At 35.7% G+C, this 23,542-nt stretch overlaps 1 protein-coding gene across 8 annotated transcripts in view; it reads left to right on the top strand.

Annotated features, from left to right (window-relative positions):
- Positions 1-23,542, top strand: part of LOC102226981 (CUB and sushi domain-containing protein 3) — a 392,616-nt gene that overhangs the window by 134,059 nt on the left and 235,015 nt on the right. For all 8 annotated transcript variants that reach the window (XM_023345230.1, XM_023345235.1, XM_023345233.1 and 5 more), the window contains one exon: positions 18,447-18,644. In XM_023345230.1, the coding sequence (XP_023200998.1) occupies positions 18,447-18,644 (198 nt within the window). The remainder of the gene's footprint in view (positions 1-18,446; positions 18,645-23,542) is intronic.

Raw genomic sequence — 23,542 nt, 5'->3', positions numbered from 1 at the left:
TTATCGTGATGTACCCCTCTATTTAGTATTGGACAAGGCTATTGGAGTGGCATAGATAATTTGTTGAGTAATTTGTTGCAACCCCTGTGCCTTTTGAAAATAATTGTGAATAACTGCGCAAATATAAGTAACACATTGCCAGTATTATAATTTATTTTGTACAGTTACACATTTTATATAGAGTTGCATAAGCAAAGCCTGAGAGGCCTTGTTCTGGGGCATAAAACATGCTTGATTTTGGTCTATTTTCAATCATTACCAGGCTGCAGAAACTAAACTTGGCTAAAGTTGTCTGTTCTGCCTCATTGCTCTTCACCTCAACTTGTTTAATGTATTCAAATATCAAGAAATGTACATGAGGCAAAGCACCCTCCCTCTGTTCTTTTTTTGTTTTGTTTTGTTTTTGTTTTATTATTTGCCAACTGGTCATTGAAGCTTTTATCATTGCTACATTATAACCTAAATCCACGACACCCACTGACCTTTGAAAAAGTCAGACATTGCAGGACTACCCGAACGTAATTTAGTGGTTTGAGGCATAACAATAAAGGATTAATTTCAAACTATTTTGCCACCTTGGTCCTACCAGAAAACAGAAACAGTGAAAAGTCTGCAGATGAGGACTTATGTAAAGGGGGCTTCAAGTCTCTGGGTGTTTTAAGAGCAATGCTGGCTTGCCCTATTGGTTTGATTTTCAACAATGATAAGTCTTAATAGAATGACCTTCCTGATTGGAACAAGGCAAAGAGTCTCACTAACAATGTTTAAGTGAAATGGGGACATGGCGGACTTCGAGCTGAAATTGTTCCTGCCTTATTTTTTGAAGAAGCCATATACCGTGTGAATGCAGCTAAATACCTGAGCCAGTAAATGTCCAATGACCTTACATGGGCTATGATCACAGATAAAGTCATTAAGAAAGCTCATCAATAGCTCTTTTTTATGAGGATTATGAAGCATGCCAGTCACTGACTTATTTTATTACTGATATGTGGTTGAAAGTGTCCTCTCATTTTTTATGTCAAACTGGTGTAGGACTTTTTCTGGGGGCGACAAGGTGCGACAAAGGCTGATTAGTTCTTATCAAAAATTTCCAGCATCTTCCTTCCTATTCAGAATTGAATTTATATCAGCAAATACAAATGTGTATGGATAATGATGGCCATACACAAAGAAGAATGGATCCTATATTGGTTTGGCAATGTTGTGGTGACTTCCTGGAGGCGGAGTTGAAAGAGCAGTAGTTTTTAAAGAGACAGAGCCCCAATTTCAAGGTGTTAAATTAGAGTCAAATTACTTTTAAGTCATATTTATACATTTTTATAACAACTGAAGGAAACATAGTTACTTGGTTGTGCTATAAAATGGCACTGAGTGCCAGGAAAATATGTAATACAGCCAGTTTAATGTGTGTCTTTGTATAATCAGAGTATTTAGTGTATTCTTTAGACTTTGACATTTGATGCAGATGCTCATGCAGTATCTACTTTGTCTGTGATGAGCCTCACCCACCCACCTTATAAACTATTCACCCTTCTCTCAGTCAATCAGCCAAGCAGACTTAGAGGCTGGACAGGGTTGATTGTCAGCCTCTGCCTTCAGGCTCACAAACCTTGCTGCTCTATTTTTTTTTGTGGGTTATTTTGTTTGTTTGTTAGTTTTGTTGTTGTTGTGTTTTTGCTTTGTTTTTTCAGGTTGGCCTAAGTAACACATTTTGTTCTTCAATGTTTTTGAGATCTTGATGATTGACAATAAATCAGTGAATTTGAATTACATTTGTTTGGAGAAACAGAGATTACGTCCAACAAGAAAGTCTGGTAAAGTGATAACCAGGCCAGGGTCAGTTTTGAGGCTTCTGTCATTATTAAAGCAAATCTAATTCATAAATGTTGACACCACTCAGTACTTGTTTTCCATGGCAGAAATGTCCTTCTTGAACTGACACCAGTCTGTTTGGCCATTAGCTTGTTCGTGAGTAATTTAATTTAGTAATTTTTTTAATTTGTCTTTCCTAAACTGAAGCAGCTCTGGATGTTGTGTACTGTAGACAAGACATTGTCTATTACTTTAACAGAAACCTGTGTAAAAGTAAAATAAAATAAAAATTGTAATGATCTCTTAAAATACTTGTGTGGCAGTGGCTGGGTGAATGTGGGTGTGTTCGGTCCCTGTTTCTATCAGTAGGCTTTCCAGGGGGTCTTCTTGATGTTAAATTTAATAAGTCATGCAACAACAACCACAGCTATTAGATATTGCACACATGATAGCACACAGCTGCACAATCCTACAGCAGCTTGCTTGCTGAATACACCCTTGTAGAAAAGTACTATCCAGTAATGTTATCTCTGCACAGTGAAGATTTATTTGTCTCAAACATACACCCTAAAAGACAAACTCAGTCTCTGCACCTTTTAAATGTGAACAATAAAGTCCAGAGTGTAACAACAGTTCTCATTCACTAATGACCTATGACGAAATTGATCAGTTCTAGAGGCAATAATCTGGATGTAGTCTACCAGTTAATTTATTATATGCCACTTAACATCACTAACCTTACATAACCTGCCATTACTGTAAAGTCATGGTGTTGGTTGATTTAAAGAAAGAATATCTGTCAAAAGATATTCTGTCAAATACAGCTTTATGAAGAACAACTTTAGAGTTTGTTACTAGTCTATGGATTGTTTATGCAACAAGAAGCAAACAATTATCAGTAAGGTACATTGGTTGTCAATGATCATCTATCTAGTTATTTTAGTGTAAGTTAATCAAAACTATTACTATCACACATTATCAATGCTGATTTTTTTTAAAAATCAGAATTAATTGTAAAATTTTGTAATATTTTCAATGCATTGAGACAAACAGAAGATCATAACTAAATAAAAACAGATAATTTAAGACTTTTCTGACAAATAGACCATACATGATGTAAATGGATGGGTTGAAATGGATTAGAAAAGCTAAAGTTTAGTGCTCTCAATTAATTAAAAAAAATTAATCAGATTAATAACACTCTGGTGCTGTGATTAATCACTATGCCTAAATTTGTTTGGGAAATTCAAATTTGCGAGCAAAAGAAACATACTCCACTACACATACATACGAGTAGCGACAAACGTATTCAGAGGAAAACTGAATACGAAATATTCTATTTTCTAGTTCTTGGGTGTCAGGTCTTTTTCTGATCCTGCCCTGGGCAACTGCCCATATACCCCATATTAAAACCGCCGGTCTTTTATCTTCTCAAAGCAAACATGTCTGAAGATCTCAGTTTTCCAGAGTTTTTTTTTTTCTTTTCATTCAAGAAGGCTTAAAGGAAGTCATTTTGTTTTAAACCCTAAGCTAGTAATATCCCTCTCCATTCATATCCTATGGTACTTGTGCGACAGTCACTTGTCCTCATCCATCCCAGCAACCGGTGTAATTTGTGCATGTGAAAATTCAAACTTGTGCAGATAGATGTGCAATGGCGACACAATATTGAAAATGTTCAACTTTTGTTGCTGTAAAACTTATCTTTCACTGTTGTTTTTCGCTCCCCCGTGTGCTACTCCCATAATGCACTGCTGCGAACTAGATAACCCTGTATGGGAGAGAGGCTTTTTGGTCAAATAGGATAATTTGATTAATCTGCTTAATGTAATAATAACGTATTAATATTTCAGATTAAAGCGTAAATGCTAATGCATTAACTTTAACGCATTAATGCGTTAATGTTGGCACCCCTAATTTATTTACTTCTCTTGAGTGACAACTATGGCATTTGTTTAATTTTTTTAAAACGTCTTTCTTACTCTGTTTCCTTATTGATCTAGTCTTAAGGATAAACTGTAAAATTCTGTCTGTGTGCCAATTGCTTACCTCTCTGTCGTGCTAACTCTTCAGTTTCCAACCTTGCTTTCTGTCTCTCACCCTATTTTGAAGCCATTGTACCCTTTTAGATTACAGAAATGTCAGTTGGTTTATGTGTGTGACGGTGTGACTGTGTGCATGTCTGCGTATGCGTATGTCAAAGTGCAGCTTTAGCAGAGTGACAGTGATGTCAGACACATAACGATTTCCTATTGGCTGTCAGCCCCGAGGCCTAACGACCTGTTATTGATCTGACCAATTAGCATTCTCACCTTTAATTAATACTGAAGTCTGAAGTGTGCGTGCAACAGCGAGCACACACACATACATACAGCACACTTTTAATTAATTATAAGGTGAGGGGCTGTAAAGAGAGATAAGAGAAGATTCAGTAGAAACAGATAAATGTGAAAAAGTGTGAATTCAGTAAAAAAAACAAAAAAAAAACAACTTTAAACCCCCATGAGGTGAACGTGTTTTGAAAATAAAAAATAGCTTTACTTATGCATTGTGAATATTGAAAATACATTTGTTTCAGGGCCACTGACTAATATTTACTGCTTTCCAGTAAGCATCGACAGACTTGATGAAAATCAGTTTGTCTAAAACACACAGTTTATTAATCTGCAAATAAATCATCCTGCTGGAGATAGTCATGCAAAAAACAATACCCTTTTGCTCTGAGTGCATCAAATATCATATTTGCAGCAAGTCCCAATGCACCTTTCTTATAAGCTTCGGTTTAATGTAAAACGTGTCCGTTCTTGCAAATGTCTGCAACACTGAAACTGTTGCCAGTCCATCTTATGAAATCCGATAGCGCTTGTTCACCTGTCCTGTCCTTCTAAAAGAAATATGTCAGCCCTCTCATAACAGACAAAAGCAAATAATGTTGAGTACAGAAAAGTATCCTGCGAAAGTAGCTTAAACCAGGCTACGATGTTATTCAGGCCTGATGGCAACGGCCTGTAAACACAGGACAATTAGAGAGAGAAGGGGGGTGTTTTTGATTTTCTTTGTATGCATGTGTATGGGTCTAATGAAGTTCTGTTGGCAGGATGTCTTTGGGGGGGATATCTAATGGTTTATTGAACCAGGCCTCAGAGAAACATTGATCACAGTATCAAGGAGCTGTACCCACACAGACATAGATACACAAGCAAAACACACATCTTTATCCTTGTATACACACATGCAGTGACATGCACACACTGGCATTGGAGGGTTCTCACAGGCAGACTGCTGAAGTGGAGGTAAGGAGCTTATAATTGACATCTGCATGTTTCTTTGTGAGCAGTCAGAGAGCAGCTCATTCAATTAAATATGGGAAAATTGCTTGGCTCGGTGAAACTAAGTACATCTTTTCAACTACCATTGGTAGATGAAAATTTATGCCACAAAAAAATAAGATAATTGTGACTACTGGGTTATTGTCTTTCTTCGAAATGATTAACTTGTTTCAGGCAGCCAAGTTTTATTCATCTTCACTTGGTTGAGTCTAATTATGTATATATGTCACATGAAAGTTTGCAGCTATCTCCATTGAATTTCAAAGAGGAAGCAGATTTTTTACAACCTGCATTAACATGAAAGTGAATCCCTTATTGGCTCGAGTGATTACAAATTTGCGTGCATAGCGACCCCTAAAGTGAAATGTATTTCTCATTTAGCTGCTGGCAGATAATTCAAATCTTATTTCAGTCATATCAACAAGAGAAACATAGGTTTTGGAAATATTTTTCGTCAAATGACTTTCAAAATCACTTCTGACAGGAACTGGCTCAAATTACTCTTTCTGGTAATTTAATTGGATTTGAAAAATAAGTGATTTAAAATTATATATTTGTCCCAGAGCGTAACAGAAGAAGGTCATTTTATGCCGTAATGACTGACCAAAATGTATATTGTGCTTGCCACAGTCTGCTTGAACCTGCTTCATGATTCCACTGAATTGAGAATAGTGTTTTCATTATTTTCCTGCCAGGAATCCAAATAGAGAAACTTTTGCACTGAAGAGGGAATGTGTATATGTAAATGCTCTAGAATGATCTAATTTCCCCCCAAATAGCTCTGAACAGTCTGCATATGGACAAAGAACATCTGGGAATCTAGAAGTATTAGATTCCCTGATCTATAAAATGGATAAAGAAAAACAGACAGAAAAAAGACATCGGGAACCAAATTTTCTGTCAGCATTCCTGGTCACATACAAGCTAAGATAATCGAAGCAGCACAGCTAGCTGCTTAAAGAAGTTATTAAACAGTCTGAAACTCCAATTTACTTATATCTTCCACTTTGGCTTGTCTGGTTTTACCTTTGACTCTGCTATTGTTTTGGATTAATTTGATATGTTTGATTTGATTTAGTTTATTTGACACATACTTTAATAGTCAAAATGATCAAAGTCGCTTCTTAGTATTTGTGTAATGGAATGACTAAAATTTAGGAGTAATAGAGCTTTACTTTTTATTCATTAAAAAGGCAGCATTGAAAGTAAGCATTTATGTAAAACATTAGTGCCAAATTCCCCTACAAGCCTCCTTGGGAACATTATCTAGTTGCACCCTGGGTGACAGTGCCTTTTCTTACTATTTAAATTCAATTAAATCAAGAATTTGAGGTAACAGAGATGAATTGGTAAACAGTTCTAAAATTCACTTAGCTACTTTAAGAGTATTTTTCTCTTTCTATGCCAGGTTTTTATACCATGTAACATTTTCTATTCTGTTTAAATGCTAAATATGTCAGTTCTGAAAAAGCAAATTAGGCATTACCCGTTACTGTGCTCAAGCGACTAACAAAATACAGACATGGGTCTCCTGTGTAATGTCCAATGCATGCCTCTTACAAATCAATTGGAGAAAACAAACAAAAGAATTAGAATAAGCAGACAGACACAGGCGATAAATTTTTTCCTGTTTATTGCTCGAGTAAAATATGACCAAAAACAGCTCTACATTAGTCCCTTCGGGGCCAATTAGGTAACCACTGTGTTTTGATGATGATTAAAACACACAAATTATGCTACTGTGATCAACTTTACAGCTGTGCTAAATCCAGCATTCTGTTATAATTTTGGAACTTTTGTATTAAGTGTTCATGCAATCACATCTGAAGTGGATGATTGGAGCAGAAACAGGATGATTGGAATAGGAGCAGGGATGGCTGAGTTCAAAGGCAGTTGCCCTAAATAGTGATCCCTGTTGTGAATGGCTGAGGCAGAGAACGGTCATTATTTTTAGATAAATACTGCAGAGGCGTGTAATTTTTAGCTTGTTGGGTCTTAACAATTTAAAAAACTGGGCAACTTAAAACTTCTATCGCCCACTGTTACTTTAGGAAAAGACTAAGAGTATTTTAAAAGTGTGATAAATTTTTGTTTTACTGAATCTAAATTATGTGTTTGACTGATAGACTGGAAAGATGGGCACTAAAATGGATTTTGCTTTCCTAATGGAAAACTTTGTGGCAAATGATGATTTTAAATTGTGGAGAACAAAAATCATGTTGGGTTTCTGATGGCTACCTTCTTGAGCTGGTTTTATTCTTTATCTACAGTATATGCCCAGCACAGGATCTCTCATACACTGATAACTTACCACAGTCCTTCCTTCACAGTCACTAACTTGAAAATTACTTCAGCCTAATGCAGGAAAGACAGAATTCATTATTTTGGGCCCAAGAAAGATTAGAGTTTGGGACTCAGACTTCAGGCCGAAAAACCTCAGAGCTTAAAGAAGCACAACGTATTTCTTTAGACTCATACCATCCAAATAAAGTATATTACTACGTTAGTGTACTACTTCCAAAGACACTTCCAGATATTCATATATATATATATATATATATACATATATTTGAACTAGCCCTGTAAATGGATTAGGTTAAGTTTTTGTAATGGTACTTGTACTTGTCTCTGTAAAACAAACTGGAAAAAGTCAGTTGCACCTGCCTCCTTGTCTTGATTTCACAGTCCCGACCAAGACCAGGAAAATGGATCACATTACACATCTCTTGAAAGCGCTACTGGTTTCCTGTTGGTCAAAGAATTAAATTTTATTTCTTGTTATTGGTAAGGACCTAAATGTGTTTAAGAGTTGCTTGTTGAATTTGAATTATCTTCACCACTCCTCAGAGACCTTTTCACTCAGTGTCCTTTTCACTCAGTGTTCCCAGGACCAGAAATAAATATTCAGAGGCAGAATTTCATTTCTATGCCTATGTCTTTGTGCACTTAAAACCTTTTATATGTTTAGATCTTCCAAGCTTCCCTGTATCTATTGGAACTCAATAGGACTTTGAGCCCCTAAACTCAAAGTCCTATTGAGTTTAGGAGCTCAATTGGACTTTGTTTGGAATAACGTCTGTCGTCACATCCGTTGTTGTTCCACTCACAGGACAGCAGCTGGTGACGACTATAGGAGGCTGGAATTGTGCCAGACTGTTTTATTACTTGAATTATCTTGCTTGCCCTCTTCCTCTTGTCGTGTTTGATGTCCATGTAGAGTCAGTATTCATTACCAATGTCCTGAAGTGGGAACTGTGCTCTGCCCTTCTGCACAAATTGTGGACGCTTTCAAACTCCACTTGCACATTTTGGCTCTTCTCTTGACACTCTTTAATTTTTTATTTTATTTTAAAGAGCCCTGAATCAAAGATCTGACATTGCTCAACCTCCTCCTAAATTTGCATTAGGTAATTAGACAGCTGAGAAATGTCTCTTGGTCTGGTCAGACTAATTGTTATTAGGTTTTTCCAGCAGAATCTAAAATTTTGTAGGAAGATGTCATTATTTGCAGTGATGAATATCTCATTCTGGTGTTCATCATTTTAAATTTAAACAGGCACATCCACATAGAAACAACCATCGGCTAGCACAATTGTTCAGCTGTCATGGCAGGAAACTGAGAAAATAGCTGGTTGAGCTAATTGATGACAGTTCCTTGACAGTTCTGCAGTAACATTTTAAATGCAGTATAATAGATTGAACTGACAATTTTGTAGATTTGCTTCAGTTAAATGAAAGAAAAAACAGATAAGCGTTGATTTCCTATCAAAACATTTCAGCCTCTGACAAACCACTGTGTATTTTTCTTAGCTGTTATAAAATCTTACTTTAACTTTGTAAAATAGATTTAAAGTTTTCTCATTTTGAGTTGTTGTCAAGAACTGAATAGCATGTTTTATAGTGACATGTAGTGTCTTTACAGTCCCTACGGTTGTTATTTTAGCGTTGATTCACACAAACAGTTATTACTAATGAGCTTCTGTGCTGCCAGAGGGATCATCTCTTATTCACCAGTAGTTCAAAAAAAATGTTTTCATGTAATACTTTTCTGATGCAAGTTGTCTTTGTTGTGATGGTTACCACACAATACTTTCAAATTGTGACCTTAAATATGTTTTGTGTGAATAAATTATCAAAACATACTCATCCATCCATCCATCCATCCATCCATCCATCCATCCATTTTCTAACACCCTTATCCCTAATGGGGTCAGGAGGTGCTGGTCAGGAGGGCAAAACATATGCAATAAATGTACATTTGTGCACCTATTTCTCTTTTTTAAAAATTGCTAAAGCTGTAAGTTTAACAATACTTTTTAACTGTAAGAAAAACAATAGTTGAAAGGTATAATTAAAAGTCTCACAAATGCATGGCAGAAACAATAATTTATTATTATTATTATTGGTCAGCTCAAATCAGAGGTGTGACCAAGTCACTGTGTTGCAAGTGTCAAGTAAGTCTCAAGTCTCTGTCCTCAAGTCCGAGTCAAGTCTCAAGTAAAGACAGGCAAAAGTCGAGTCAAGTCTCAAGTCAGGAACCTTTAATTTCAAGTCATTTCGAGTTGTTTTTATTTTATATTTTTTTTATAATTTGCAATTATACATAAAATTCCAATAATAGACCATTTGTTTGTTTTAAAATATGTATTTATCTCAAATGATAGAACATGTGTAGCTGAACACAAAGTATAAAAAACATTTTTAAATTGGACCACTTTATTGCCCAGTTCTGTTAAACTTGATATTCAATAAAAAAAAGACGAAAATGATGACATTTCCACAGCACAATACAAAGAACCATAACAGCAGTTTTTTCCTCTTTTCTCTGACCTGTCAAAACAATATATTGTCAATATAATTTCCCAACGTAGATGTCTTCAAATACACCAACCATCCTTAGATGATACTAGACCCGGCTCATCATCATGATGGGACAGAGAGGCTCTGTTCTCTGTGTTCAGGTCCAGAATCTGCTTTCTGTTCCGGAGCCCCGCTCACTATCCACCGGCTTCCTGAGCTAACACGGTGCACATTATTTGTGGAGGCATTTGAAGGACCGGATTTATGGTAAATCATCACCAATTTAACCCGGAGTACACATGCTAACACGAAGTTAGCTAAAGTCAGCTATCTTACAGCAAAAGAAAAGCGCCACCTACCGATCTTTGTGAAGCTTCAAATGCCAGACAAAGTTGGACGTCGTGGCATCTCCATCCGATATTCTCTTCTTGCATGTTTTACAAGTTGCAGTTCGTTTTTTAGTCGAAAGTTCATAACCTACGTAGCCAAAAGAAATTACTCACGGAAGCATATTTGAGCGGTTATTTCGTATTTCGTTCCCTGAGCTCTGCAGCTTTGCCGCGTTTTTTTAAACGTCCAAATCCTGTTAATTTGATTGGTTGTGCTGCAGCTACGTACACATACATACATAAGGAGAGAGGAAAACCATAGTGACGGTCTGCGCATATTGATACGGAATGAGTGAAATTAATTAATGACGCCACTTTATAAATAATGTGTTTTAAATTTTAAGTCTTTGAGTAAAAAAGTCTTAAAAATTTTTAAGACTTTTGAAGCAGACTCTTGAAGCTGTTTCTTTTCAAGGAAACAGCTTCAAGTCGAGTCAAGTCCCAAGTCAATGGCATGAAAGTCAAAGTCAAGTCCGAGTCTTTGAGCATTTTTTCAAGTCAAGTCTCAAGTCGTGATTTTAACGACTCGAGTCTGACTCGAGTCCAAGTCATGTGACTCGAGTCCCCACCTCTGGCTCAAATACTTTGACATTAACTTTATATATTAAAAAAAAACTCACAAGCGCCTCAAGAGTGTATGGATACATGTTACCAGACTATTAAATAAATCTAGCTTAACAGCAAATTGACTATGTCCAACATTTGATACATGAGTGTCCTCATGTGCAAGTCTTGTGCTATAATACTTTCCATATATTGTCCATTTATGCATAAGGTATGAACATGATTTCAAAGAAATATTCTTTTAGGTTTTGTCACAGCAAATTTAAATAGATGGTTTCTTGCACAGATTTGTGCTGTGTTTTCAAGCATCTTGATGCGCGTTCTGTTCATGTATAAAACCCGTCTCATCGTTTTATATGAAAAATACTGCTGACGGAGGTGCAAAACCTCCATACTCAATGAATCATCCCTCTTGTTCTTTGCCACTCCTTCCTTTTTTCTGCTTGTTCTATAACTTCACTGTCCTTCACCCCACCCTCTCAATTTCTCAGGTGTGCCACATCATCTGTCTCACTAAAAGACCCTAAATAATCAAGGGAGCATTTTCACATTGTCCCTCTGGTATGTCATTCTTCAAGTCATTCACTGGATTCCCACATTTTGGAAGGATGAGGGTATACGTTAAGTCAGTTTTAGGCCTAGAAATGTCTGGTTGAAAACAGTACATAAAAAAATTTTATTTCTATTTTCTTAATATGTCAATCTGTCCATCTATCTAATAGTCTGTTCAAACGTGGGTTCAGTTATTTGCGTCTGTTTTTTATCCATCAATTGATTTCTTAATTTTTTTTAACTATCCATTCCTTTCTCATTTTACCAGCCATCCAGTCATCCAAATTTGAGTCTGGAATTCTAAAATGAAAATGTGTGGGAATTATGGTTTTACATGCTGATCAGTTCTTTTTACCCTTCTTGCTTTTCCCTCTTTTTTTCCTCACCTCTTCTTTAAAGTGAACTCTACATTAATTGCTCATCTTGGGAGAAATAAAACGCAAATGGTTATGTTGGAGAGGGTGTGAGATAGAGTAACTGGTGGAGTTTCCTTTGCATGCGAGTCTGTGTTCATCGCTGTGCATTTGCGTGTGTGTAAGTGCATCTGCTTAAATGACAAATGTAGATGGTACTACAGATGGCCCATAAAAGCAGCAGCTTGTAATGAAACAACTGAGACTGAAATCATGGTTATGGTGAACTGGGGAGAGAGTGGAAAATAGAAAGCAAGGTGGAGATAAATAGAAAGATAAAGAGGAATTGGTTTAAAAAAGGAGTGAGTATGAGGAAATAAATAAGAGTGGGCAGATCGCAATAAACCACGGAAAAAAGATTATCCACCATTGGACACTAAATAAGGTTACCTAATTAAACTACGACGGGACTCTCATAGTAAACTAAACAGAAAGCCAAAAAGGGATTTATGTACCAGGAATGACCAAATCTGAGAAAGTGGAGAGTGGCAAAAGACAATGGGATAAGATTCAAACTTTTTTGCTGCATCAAAAAAGTTTGATGCAGCAAACTTTTTTTGTGTGCCAAAGCAGAGAATTAACCTGCTGGACCTTCAATGCAGTAGGAAGAGATGACATTTGACTTTCCCGTAGGCTGTGGCTAACGCCAATATCAGGCAAGTTTGACTTTCAAAAATAAAGCTGATTCCATAACTAGTGCATAAATTGTACTGTGACAGTCGGGGTCGGACTGATAAGATAATCTTAATAAATTGAAGTTCTATAATCTGCCAGAAGTTTTCTGCAAGAGGTTTATTATTATTATTTTTCCTAATGGTTGTCATCAGGATTAATTATAATATGTCATATCCAGCCCAGTGGTTCACAGGGCCATGAAGCACACAATAAACTTTATAATCAGTTGTAGTTAGATGTCACGTATATCCTATTCTGCTGCAAAACTCTGAAATAATCAGAAGAGCAAATATACACAAAATACTATTATGAAGTAATAATATACTATGAAGTATAATGAAGAGGAAGATATAGATGAAATTCCCAGATGGCATTTACAGCTGCTTTGTTCCTCACTACCAATAAAGACATGGTTTTAAAATTAAAACTATTAGTTATTTACATAAAATAACATTTAAATTGCTGTTCAACTAGAAGCCTTAAGAAATGCTTAAATTAATAAAAGTGATACTAAAAATTGTTTTTAAAGCTAATAGAAAAAACAAGTTGAATCTTGTACTTTTTCAGCAGTTAATTTTTTTTATATTAGTATTCATTCTGTTAACAGGTTTTAGTCAGAAATTAGTAACTGGATTGTTTTTATATAAAACTACAGAAAATGACAATTAACACTAATGCCTATCAGCAAAACAAAACAGACTTGCTTTTTGCTCACAGCATGAATTGTTAGTTAGGCAATACTTTTGAACACAAAAGCAACACAATACCTGAAATAGATATTTTAGGCATTTTAATAACTATAATCATTCATGTTTAATTTACGCATTTTCAATCTAGAAGGTGTTCATCCTGACTTTGTTACAAGGTAAACACTGTTTGCCACTTGTTTTCTTGTTAAACTAATAAAATATTGTCCTAAAATTAGTGAATCAGTTTAAGGCCTAGAAATGTGGATTAGTTTAAAAATCTATATACTTTTATCACAAATTTTTAAATTCTTACTTGGAGCGATGTGTGGATGTAAGGGCTATTCCGTTGCAATTGTTTAAGTCTTATTTGGCAGAGCAAACATTCTGCAGACAAACTGTGATTTTGTGTTCTTTGGCGGTTTTATTCAATGCAAACACAGGCTTCTCGTCCATTGTTACATAGATAGCTTTTGGAGGCTCTTGCATTCTAACATACAGTAGATCTAGGCTCATCACAAGTCTGGGAGAAAAGATTGATGCAGATTAAACTTGAAACCCAGATTAAAACTGTCATAAAATCTAGTTTGTTTTTTTTTCATTTGAGACACTTAACCAAAATTAATCCAACTATATCAAGAAAGTTTTTTCATGCATTTTTTATGTTTATGCTGTATAATAGTAACTTGCTTTATTTTGGGATTAGTAATGCGTCCATTAGACTTATGCAGGTCGTGCTAAATGCTGCAACACTACTTAACTGGAACAAGAAGGTCTGAACACATTACCCCATTTTTACTTCTCTCCACTGGTAGCCTGTACATTTCAAGATCTGTTTTAAAGTTCTTTTATTTTCTCTTCATGGCCTGATGTCACTTTGGGGGGGAAGTGATCAAAAAACCTTGGACTCAAGGCTTTGGACTGTATACATTGTGCAAATGATTCTGTCCACCTGGATACCAAGCTTCCATCACTGCTGATTTGACCCAGAGTCTATAAATATCCACAACTGATACAATGTCATTGGACCAGGGCATAGATGCAGATTGTATCTTTTCCAGGTGTTATAGTAAATTGGTGTTTTTTCTCCTGTAGGAAAATGGCTTGAAGGAAGGCTGGAGGGAGGGTGGGGGCAAATGAGGCAGAAAATAAGGGAAAGTTTAATATAAAGATGATGGAACGCAGGCTGAAATTGAAACAGCTAAAGTGGGTTTACGTTGTCAATAGCATATTTTCAAACAAATAGAAATTTATCCCTGCTCGTGTGCAAGTGTGAGTGTTGGTGAAAGTAAATGTGTGCCTGATAAGATACTGAAGAACAAACATTCTGACACTGAGTGGGGCCATGCTGACTTGCTAAATCGATAGGCCAAAAGGTCACGACACCAGGCCAACCTGACATCCAATCACAATACAACACAAGGGATCGCCACAGTGATGGATGACCCTTGTTGTGTTTGTGTGGATGTGTGCGTGGACCTATGTGTTTTTATCCAAGTGTGTCTCATCAGTGTATGTTTCTCTGTCACTGTGTGTGTGGAGATAAGCAGGGTGGTAGTTGGAAGGATTTCTCTGAGGGTCTTTAGCAAAACCGTTTGCCTCTGGCTGTCTTTTTTTTTCACTTTATGCTCTGTGTGGACTAAAACAAAGGATGACTTCAAACCAAAAGCTTTCAGAATGCAATGTTCTTTATCTTCATCTTTAGAAATATACAGTTGAATCCAGATATTCGGATATTTGCATACACCCAATTAAGGCACGTGCAATTTTTTTTTCTCACTGTCTGAAGTTAAATGAGAATAAACTTCCCTTGTTTTACGTGAGTTAGAATGATCAAAATTATTTCCATTTGGTAAATGTCAGAAAACCTATCAAAGAAAATATTTTGGAGATTTTTTTGTAACTTTTTTTGGAATTAAAAAGTTTACATATATTTTGTCAGCATCAGTAATATTTGCCTTTTAAATTGTAGAATTTGAGACCGTTTTCTTCCACAAAAGAGGATCATTCTTCCCAACAGAAAAGGTCTAACTTTCACACACCTTTTTGGTTCTACCTGCAACTTTTCCATATTTTTGAGATCAGGGCTTTGTGATGGGCACACTAAAACTTTGACTTTGTTGTCCTTAAGTGACTTTATTACCACTTTGGCTGTATGCTTAGGGCCATTAAGCATTAGGAACAATGCTTAATGCTTTAACTATCTGGTTGATGTCTTTAGATGTTGTGTCAGTATTTCTACATAATTTTCTGTCCTTATAAATCTATTTTATGAAGCCTACCAGTTCATTCTGCAGCAAAATAGCACCACAACATGATACTTTCACCCCATGATACTTGATACTTACCCTTGTTGAAAAAAGTGTCCCAGTTTTTCCTCCAAATGTAACAATGGTTATTATTGTTATAAGCAGCTCCACAGGACCTCTCCAAAAATTAAGATCTTTGGTTTTGTGGGCATTTGCAAACTGCAATCTGGTTTTTTACATTTCTTTAATACTTTAATCTCTGGGACACAGAACCAAGTTGGAGTGGTATAATGATTGGGTATTCCCATTATGACTTGCATTGTTTGAACAGATTATTGCAGCAAATTTGAGCACCAATAAATTGTTCCCAAGGATGATCCCCAGACTTGTGCAACTCCACAATTCTGCTCCTGATATCCTGTATGATTTCTTTTGACTTTCCACTCGTGTTACTAGAAAGCAGTGTGTTCCAGGTGTAGCTTTAAGATACGTCCACAAGTGTGCCTCCAATTAACTCAAGTACATTAGTTAACCTATCATCTACTTTAACAAAAATTACAACGTTCTTTGCTGTTTCTGTTGACTTCAGGTCACTTCAGGACAGCAGCTTTTCATCTAACTTTAGTCTATCTTTAGATCGACTAAAGTCCTCACTCACTCACCTCCCACCCTACCTTTGAAAATAAAAAAAGTTTATTCAGCCAATCTTGATGAGCAAACCTTTACTTTTACATAATTCCGACTATCTAACTTTTCCATTTATTTTTAAGATGTGACAGAGTAGTGAAATGCTGATTAAAGTCTAAGTTGTGACCAGAATCCTAAATGACAGTTAAATAAAGTTACACTTACCAAGAGAAAAATGCACATTTTTGTTCATTTTCAGTGTTTATATAAGGAACTTGCAGCTCTACTTTTACCTCCAAGTTTTAATTAGAAGCCTAGTTTGCAGATCTGTCGAATTCTTTCCATCCTGCTTTCCTTTTTCTCAGTTTTGCCCTATTCACTCCATCTGTCCTTATAGTTTCATAGTTCTATCTGTCATGATGGCTATCGTTTGTTCCAGCACCCCTTCCTAACGCCCCTACCACCACCTCTCTCATCTTTCTCTCTGTGTTGTTGCCTCCCCCTCACCCAATCTGTCTGGTTGCTGCTCCAACACACCCCAGCCTTCTATCTGTCTGAATAGTTTCATAGTTGTATCAATCAAGTTCAAACTATAAGACTGGAGTTGCTCCCTGTGCTCTCATCTAAGTCTTGGTTTATGGCTTGTAATACTTCTTCACCCACTTGCTCCAAGTCTTTGCGTCTGTGTATGTTTATCTTTATATGAGCGCAGTTGTCCTTGCATTTTTGAATGAGAACTGAAAATGGTTCCAGAGGGGCAAATATTAATTCTTTACTTTTTTTGTCTAAGGTTATCGAGTCTAATATGATTTCAATTAAGTTTTTGCTTTGCAGCTAGCATGCTTAGCTGTATATAATATACCAAACCAAAACTTTATGTACATTTAGAACAAAGCGTAGGGTAACAGTAATGTTTAGCGAATGTGGTGAATTGCATTTCTACTTTCTTACCATCCGTCTTCCTATGTGTCTCTTCCTTGCTTGTTGGTCACATTCAGGCCCTCTCAGTTGTGTGATGTTGTGCCCTTCAATAGTAAGAGTGAAATACAATTATCCTTTAGTTTACGCTGTTGTTCATTAGAGATAGATTTTAGTTATATGCATGTAGAAAGTTTTCCAGCCAAAGACCATGTTATACTGTTCATTAAAAGCCCATGAACAGGTATTTACTCAATAAGATCCAGTCAGCTCTGCTTTTGCTTGTCTTTTCATCTGGTGTCTCTCTGCCCTCTCAGAAGCATTATCCCGTAGGAGACATGACCTAATGTTTGGGAGAGCACAATATTCCACAGTTAGCTGTAATTTGAAATTCATGTTGTGAAGTTGTAAAATCAGGAAACATTCAAAGCTTCAAATATCTGACATAAAGTCAAAAATCATCTGACAAAGTCTTTCTTTATAAAAATATATGCAACAGCAGTAAATGTAAAAACAGAGCAATAAGAACATCATCAAACACAATAGCACTGACAAGATCACCCCTTTTCTTTCAATAAGTGTGTTATTCTGAAGAATAACACACTTCTAAATTTTGAACATTGCTTGGGCTCGTGTGACCGAAAAGTGAAGCAGTTGACGCAGTTTGACCTACACTAAGGATCTGATGAGCTTTCCTTGAAATCACAGGCCCATTCTCCACCTAAAAGAAGGCTTTTATTGATGCTGAATACAGGCGTAATAACCATGAGATTGCATTTGTATGTGATCTGAGGAACAAAAAAACATAACAAGTGAGTTCTGAGTTGCCCATTCTTGTAATTTTAGTCCCTGTAAAATCTTTACATTTCAGACTATAGTTTTCTGTCATCGAGCCATCTTCACCACATTGTGAAATATTCCTGCCAGTCTACAGGAAAAAAAGCTTGATTTAAGCAAATATTGAATTAGAACAGTGAATAAATTAGTCCTTTGTCAGACTTTTTCATATGTTAATTTCAGATATGTTTTTTGAGGGGGAGGGGAGTGAAGGAGAATTTATAATCTCAAACTGATGGACAATGTGTTTGAAGGTTGTTTTCAATAAATTACTCACTCAGTTTTCAATTTCTACTTTTTGCAATTTGAAACTTACAAAAGTAAATGATATCTTGTGGAGCCAGACTAAATGGACTACATCATTTGCCATTTCTGACCAGTAAACAGGAATATTACTACTGTTCAGGGTGAGTGAGGATTGAGGTGAATCCTAAGGAAAGACTGAGCAGTTTAAGCACATAATCTCTTGTTTGTAAGGAAAAAGAAACTATATTTTTACCTGCAGATCTCTTTTAATAAATGTTTTTTGTTACATTTTAAGAAATGCTGAGACTGAATTAATTTATTTTTCTGTATTTTCTTTCTTTCACAGAACTACACAGTACATCTTGTGGGAATCCAGGTGTTCCACCAAAAGCGGTGCTAAGTAGTGGTGGCCGTTTCGCTGTAGGAGACCGGGTGCAATACAGCTGTGTCCCTGGTTACGTCTTAGACGGTCATGCTACACTCACATGCATAACCAATGCAGCAAACATTGCAGTCTGGGATTTTCCTGCTCCTATTTGTCGAGGTAAGCATAAAATATCAGTATTTTTTGGTGTGCATGAAATATGAAGAGTTTATTTTATTCTAAAACCTTGCCCTCTAAAATACAGCACAATGCTGCCAAAAATCCTAAAAAAAAATAGTACATGAAATGTGTTGATTTGCAGTTACAAAATTGTTGGGAACATAATCAGAATATATAGTCGTGTAGAAAAATTGGATAACTCAATTAAATATTGAGTTGTTGATTAAGAAACAAAGGTCCTACAAAGGATGTAAAAAAATAGTGTATTCTGCAAAATAAGAGAAGACACCCTAATCTCCAATAGCTAGTCCTACAGCTCTTGGTTAAAATGACTCCTGTAAAATGTTACTTGTTGCTTCTTTGTTTTATGCCCATCCTTGGTGTAGTAACTGGTGCACATTCAGTCATTCTCATGCAGCAGGTCCCATTTCTGCTTCAATTAATTATTATTTTATTTTTTTTTTTTTACAAATGTTTATAAATTTTCTTCAAAGCCCCTCTGACACACAAGGGGATTGATGTCGTATTTTATGACGTAATTTTGCCAGGTCCTATAGCATTAAATAATCCCTAAACTATATCACTTTCACTTCTGTGCTTCACAGATGGAATGGGGTTCTTGTCTTGTAATGCTGTATTTGGTTTAGGAAACATGTTCTCTATTCTGTTCTATGAATAATTACAGTCCAGCCATTGTAATTATTTACAACCCATTCAGTGAACATAATTAATTTAGAAATCCTCGGCCTCTCCTAGGAAATGACAGTTAAACCAGAAAAGAAAGACATGCATCTCATATCAACAGTTGCACGATGCCTGCTGTTAGACCCATGATGACAAAATCTTGGGGTTTCTGAATACTTAGAGTAATGCAGGCAGTTTTCAGGGAGAACTTGACTTGAGGGACAGATCTGGGTTTTGCAATATTTGTTTTGAATGTCTTCTACTTATAGACTATTTACTATGTAGTGTAATGAAACCTATTTAAACCTCTTAACAGGCTCAGAAGCTACTACAGCTTCAACGTTCTGTCTGAAGCCCCAAGATAGCTCTATAGAGTTTAAAATGTAGTAGTGCACTAAATTCAGTCTCTGAGGTTTAGACAAGGCTAACCTCCCTCATAATCAGTATCTTCTCATCATGTAAACGTTTTGTGAAAAATCAAGAAGTCTCTTAATTTATTCTTTATCAGAAATTGCATTTTTTATCGCAAATTTGCAAAACAAAATTGTAAATGTTTTTTCTTCAGCTTTACTGATATTACCCTTGTTGAAATCAATAACAATTGTCCATATGAGCTGACTTTCATAGGGTTTCTTAATTTCTCCACGACTATATAGCTCCTAAATTTTTTGAGTAAACAATTGAACAGTTTTAGAATAAAACTCTTTGTAAATGTATGTGGACATTGTGTGTGTAAATGTGGCAGGAAGACAGAGTACAGATGTTTGTATGTGAATGTTTCAGAGACACCAAAGACTCACATAGAGGTTTTTGTATCTGTGTGTTCTTTTGTTCCCCCCACTGATCAACGATGTGTGTGGGAGACAGGCCTGTATGTGAGATATATCATATGGCAAGCTTTATTTTTAGATTTACATACATTACCTTGTTTCATCCCACAGTAGAGTTCCAATTCTTTGTAGGCGGATGCAAAATTAAACATATCAATGCCAGAAGGCACAGAAGATATAGGTGTGTTGATACTGTGAGCTTTAAAGATAAGGTTTGCTTCGATTATATAAAAATAGCAGGAAGATTTAAATTAACACAAACATTTTTTATTATTAAGATTATTATCTCCAGTTAAGTTTAATGTATTTTAGCTATGTTGTTGCTTTTACGTCTACATTTCAAAGACAAATATATTTTCTTATTTAATGGAAAAATAAAAAAGTGCATGACCTTGTCTCTGTGGCTGCTATCCAGTAGCTTGCCACCATCAGTGTGTGAATGTGCATGAAGGGGTGACTGAGTGAATGTATCGCAAAGCGCTTTGGGGTTCTCTGGACTTGATAAAGTGCAATACAAGTACAAGCCAATTACCCTTTACCACATAGTACAATACACAAGAAAACATCTGTCCCTGTTTTATCGCTGCCAAACAATTTAATTTGTCACCAAGTAAGCTGTTCAGCACACAAAACACACATTTGACAATGTTTCAACAATTCTGACATGGTCTCTATGCCAGCATTCCCATGGTACCAAAGCAGGTGTGTTTTATCTTTTTTCTGAACTGGAAAGAAGAGTGATCAAAGTGATGGAAATAGAGCTTGGTATCCTACAGAAAGCAGGAGTATGATGTAAGGTTTCCAATGTCTTACATGAAACGAAATGCTCCTTTCAGAGATCTAAATAAGAAAGCAATCAACATTAAAGACAAGCAAAACTATTGACTTGCATGACTTGTAATTATTTAATCTGCCAGAATTAAGAAATTGATATTCTACAGTGTGGCTTCAAGTACAGTTTAACACTTCATACACCCTCCACTTCTTATCTTCCTTCATCGACAATATTCTGAATTCTTGAAGTCATGTTTCAGATAAAGTTTATGTTTTTACTGCCAAAGTCTCCTATTGACAACATTTACAATATGTTTTACTGCAAGCTCATCAAAGCAAATCATCAAAAACATATATGCATTGCTCCAAGAAGCTGAGTGGTACTTTATTATGATAATGAAAATATATGTCTCAGACTTCTGGCTGAAAAGAACTCGTACTACTTCATCTGGACACCTCAGTAAGGATAAAAAATATTTTAAATAATTTTCCCCACTAAAAAGGACAGTCACTGATTGACCTGAAACATCAGTGCAAAGAAATGTCCATGTGGTGTTCGGAGGGAATGCATTCCTTTAAAAACACAAATGACATTTTCTGGTGATAACATCAACAACTATATGTTTTGTTTCACATACCAAACTTGGGATCTGTCATATAAAACCAGAAGTCTTTTATGTTCTGTTTAAAAATATTTACTAACTCTATCCATTCTGTTAATTTACAAGGATTAATCATGTTGCATTGAACATTATTCACATTATTTCACATCATAATGTATTTCCGCCTCTGCTTGATGCAGAGGCCACATAAATGCACAAGAGGTTTGTTCATGTCCTTTAGTGAACTGAATTTATATGTACTTCTATGTTTGTTTTTTCTATCCATTTCTCTACTACACACATAAAACATTTTAGGTGTTTAGAAACAATGCATTTCACATAAAACTGAATGCCTTTGCTCCTCCTAAGTGTATTCTGGTTGTAGATTTGAGAGGTAGCCTGGTATTATTGAGAGGAAGATATTCAACACAGAAGAGAGGGCACTTTAATCGTCACCACTTTTAGATAGCATCTGTAAATTGATTCACAGTATTGAGTTTACCTCGTTTCCTCTTTAGTAAGGATTTTTTTTTTCAAATAAGATGAGATAAACCAGAGAAGAACTGCTGTGCCAAAACTTAATGTTGCAGTATTTAGTAAGAGTTGCAGGCCTGAGAAAAAAGCTAATCATTTGTTGTGTCACTTGTAGCAGCATCAAGCATTAGCAAAGAATGACAGAATCTATTTAGACTGTGTGTATGGGGGGTTATAAGTGACCCACTTTTCTTTTTGGAATTGTTTTAATTCATCATATTCTGGATTTGAAAGATAACACATTTTCCATAAAGATTTAAAATCTAATTTTACATACAGGAAAAACTTATCTTGGAGATTTGCAAAATTAGTCTGTTTGAAAAAGTTAAAATGTCATGGCTCCTCTTCCCACTGTACCACAAAAGAATAACTTTAGGTAAGTATTGTTGATGGAAAGTACAAAAAAGAATTAACAAACTGCTGATTGTCCGATTCTTATGAGGCACAACAGACCTGAGCAGAGTTATTGTCAAGCTATCAGCTTTTTGATTACATGTTTATGTTAGTAAACTACAAGTACAGATTTGGGTACACTTTGACAGCAGTCAAGCATCTACATTATATATTTAGTTTTTACACTAAATATTTACACTAAACATAATAGACATTACCTGTGTCAAACTACACCAAATATCACTCTGACTTAGATTATGTGTAAGTGAAAATGTTGATGTGGCTTTAGTCTTTGGGTTTGGGTGTAAAAATGAAGAGGTCAGTGCAGAGAACAGTAAGTAGATCAGTCAAGGATTCAATATCCAACTGTAACACTGCCAACTATTTTAGCTCACTGCAAAACACCTTTATAGAAATCAGATCCAGCTATTATGTATCTACCTGACTTTTTGGTGTTCTAAAAAATATACAACTTTAGAGTACAGCACTCCATTGAGTGTCAATTTATTTAGGAAAACATACCACAAATGTGCTCAACTTCCACCAAATTTACTTCAGTGCTACTCAAATATTCTGTCTGCACTGTTGAAGATTTACACACCTCGGTATTTCAATGGCTTGGAGTATTTGATTTAGCACAGCAGTAACATTAATTTCTAACCAGTTCAGCAAATACTTACTTGTCTAGTTGTAGGCACTGGTTCTGGATGTAACATTAATGTTTCACACCCAGATGAAAGGAAAAGGAACATTGACATTGTTTATAAATGTAACTTATACTCTATGTTTATACAGCAGACTTGCATTGTTTCTCCCTCTTAACACTCAATATAAAAACAGAATTAATCAAAAATAATACACATACTTGAGATGCGTACATAACATGACTTTATATTTTGCAAACTGTACATCATTTCTTTTCATCTAAATAGATCAAAATAGTTTAGAAAGTCCACGACTAGTTAGAAAAGCTTCACTAATTTGCTGAAATTATTCAATTAATGCCTGTTAGTTGAATAATTTTAATCCTTATTAACTTTATGAATATCAAGCCAAATCCAAAATAATGTAATTTTGGGAA

This window comes from Xiphophorus maculatus, chromosome 13 (genome assembly GCF_002775205.1).
Source record: "Xiphophorus maculatus strain JP 163 A chromosome 13, X_maculatus-5.0-male, whole genome shotgun sequence".
NCBI classification, from domain to species: Eukaryota; Metazoa; Chordata; class Actinopteri; order Cyprinodontiformes; family Poeciliidae; genus Xiphophorus; species Xiphophorus maculatus.
This window is presented reverse-complemented; position numbering and strand designations above follow the sequence as displayed.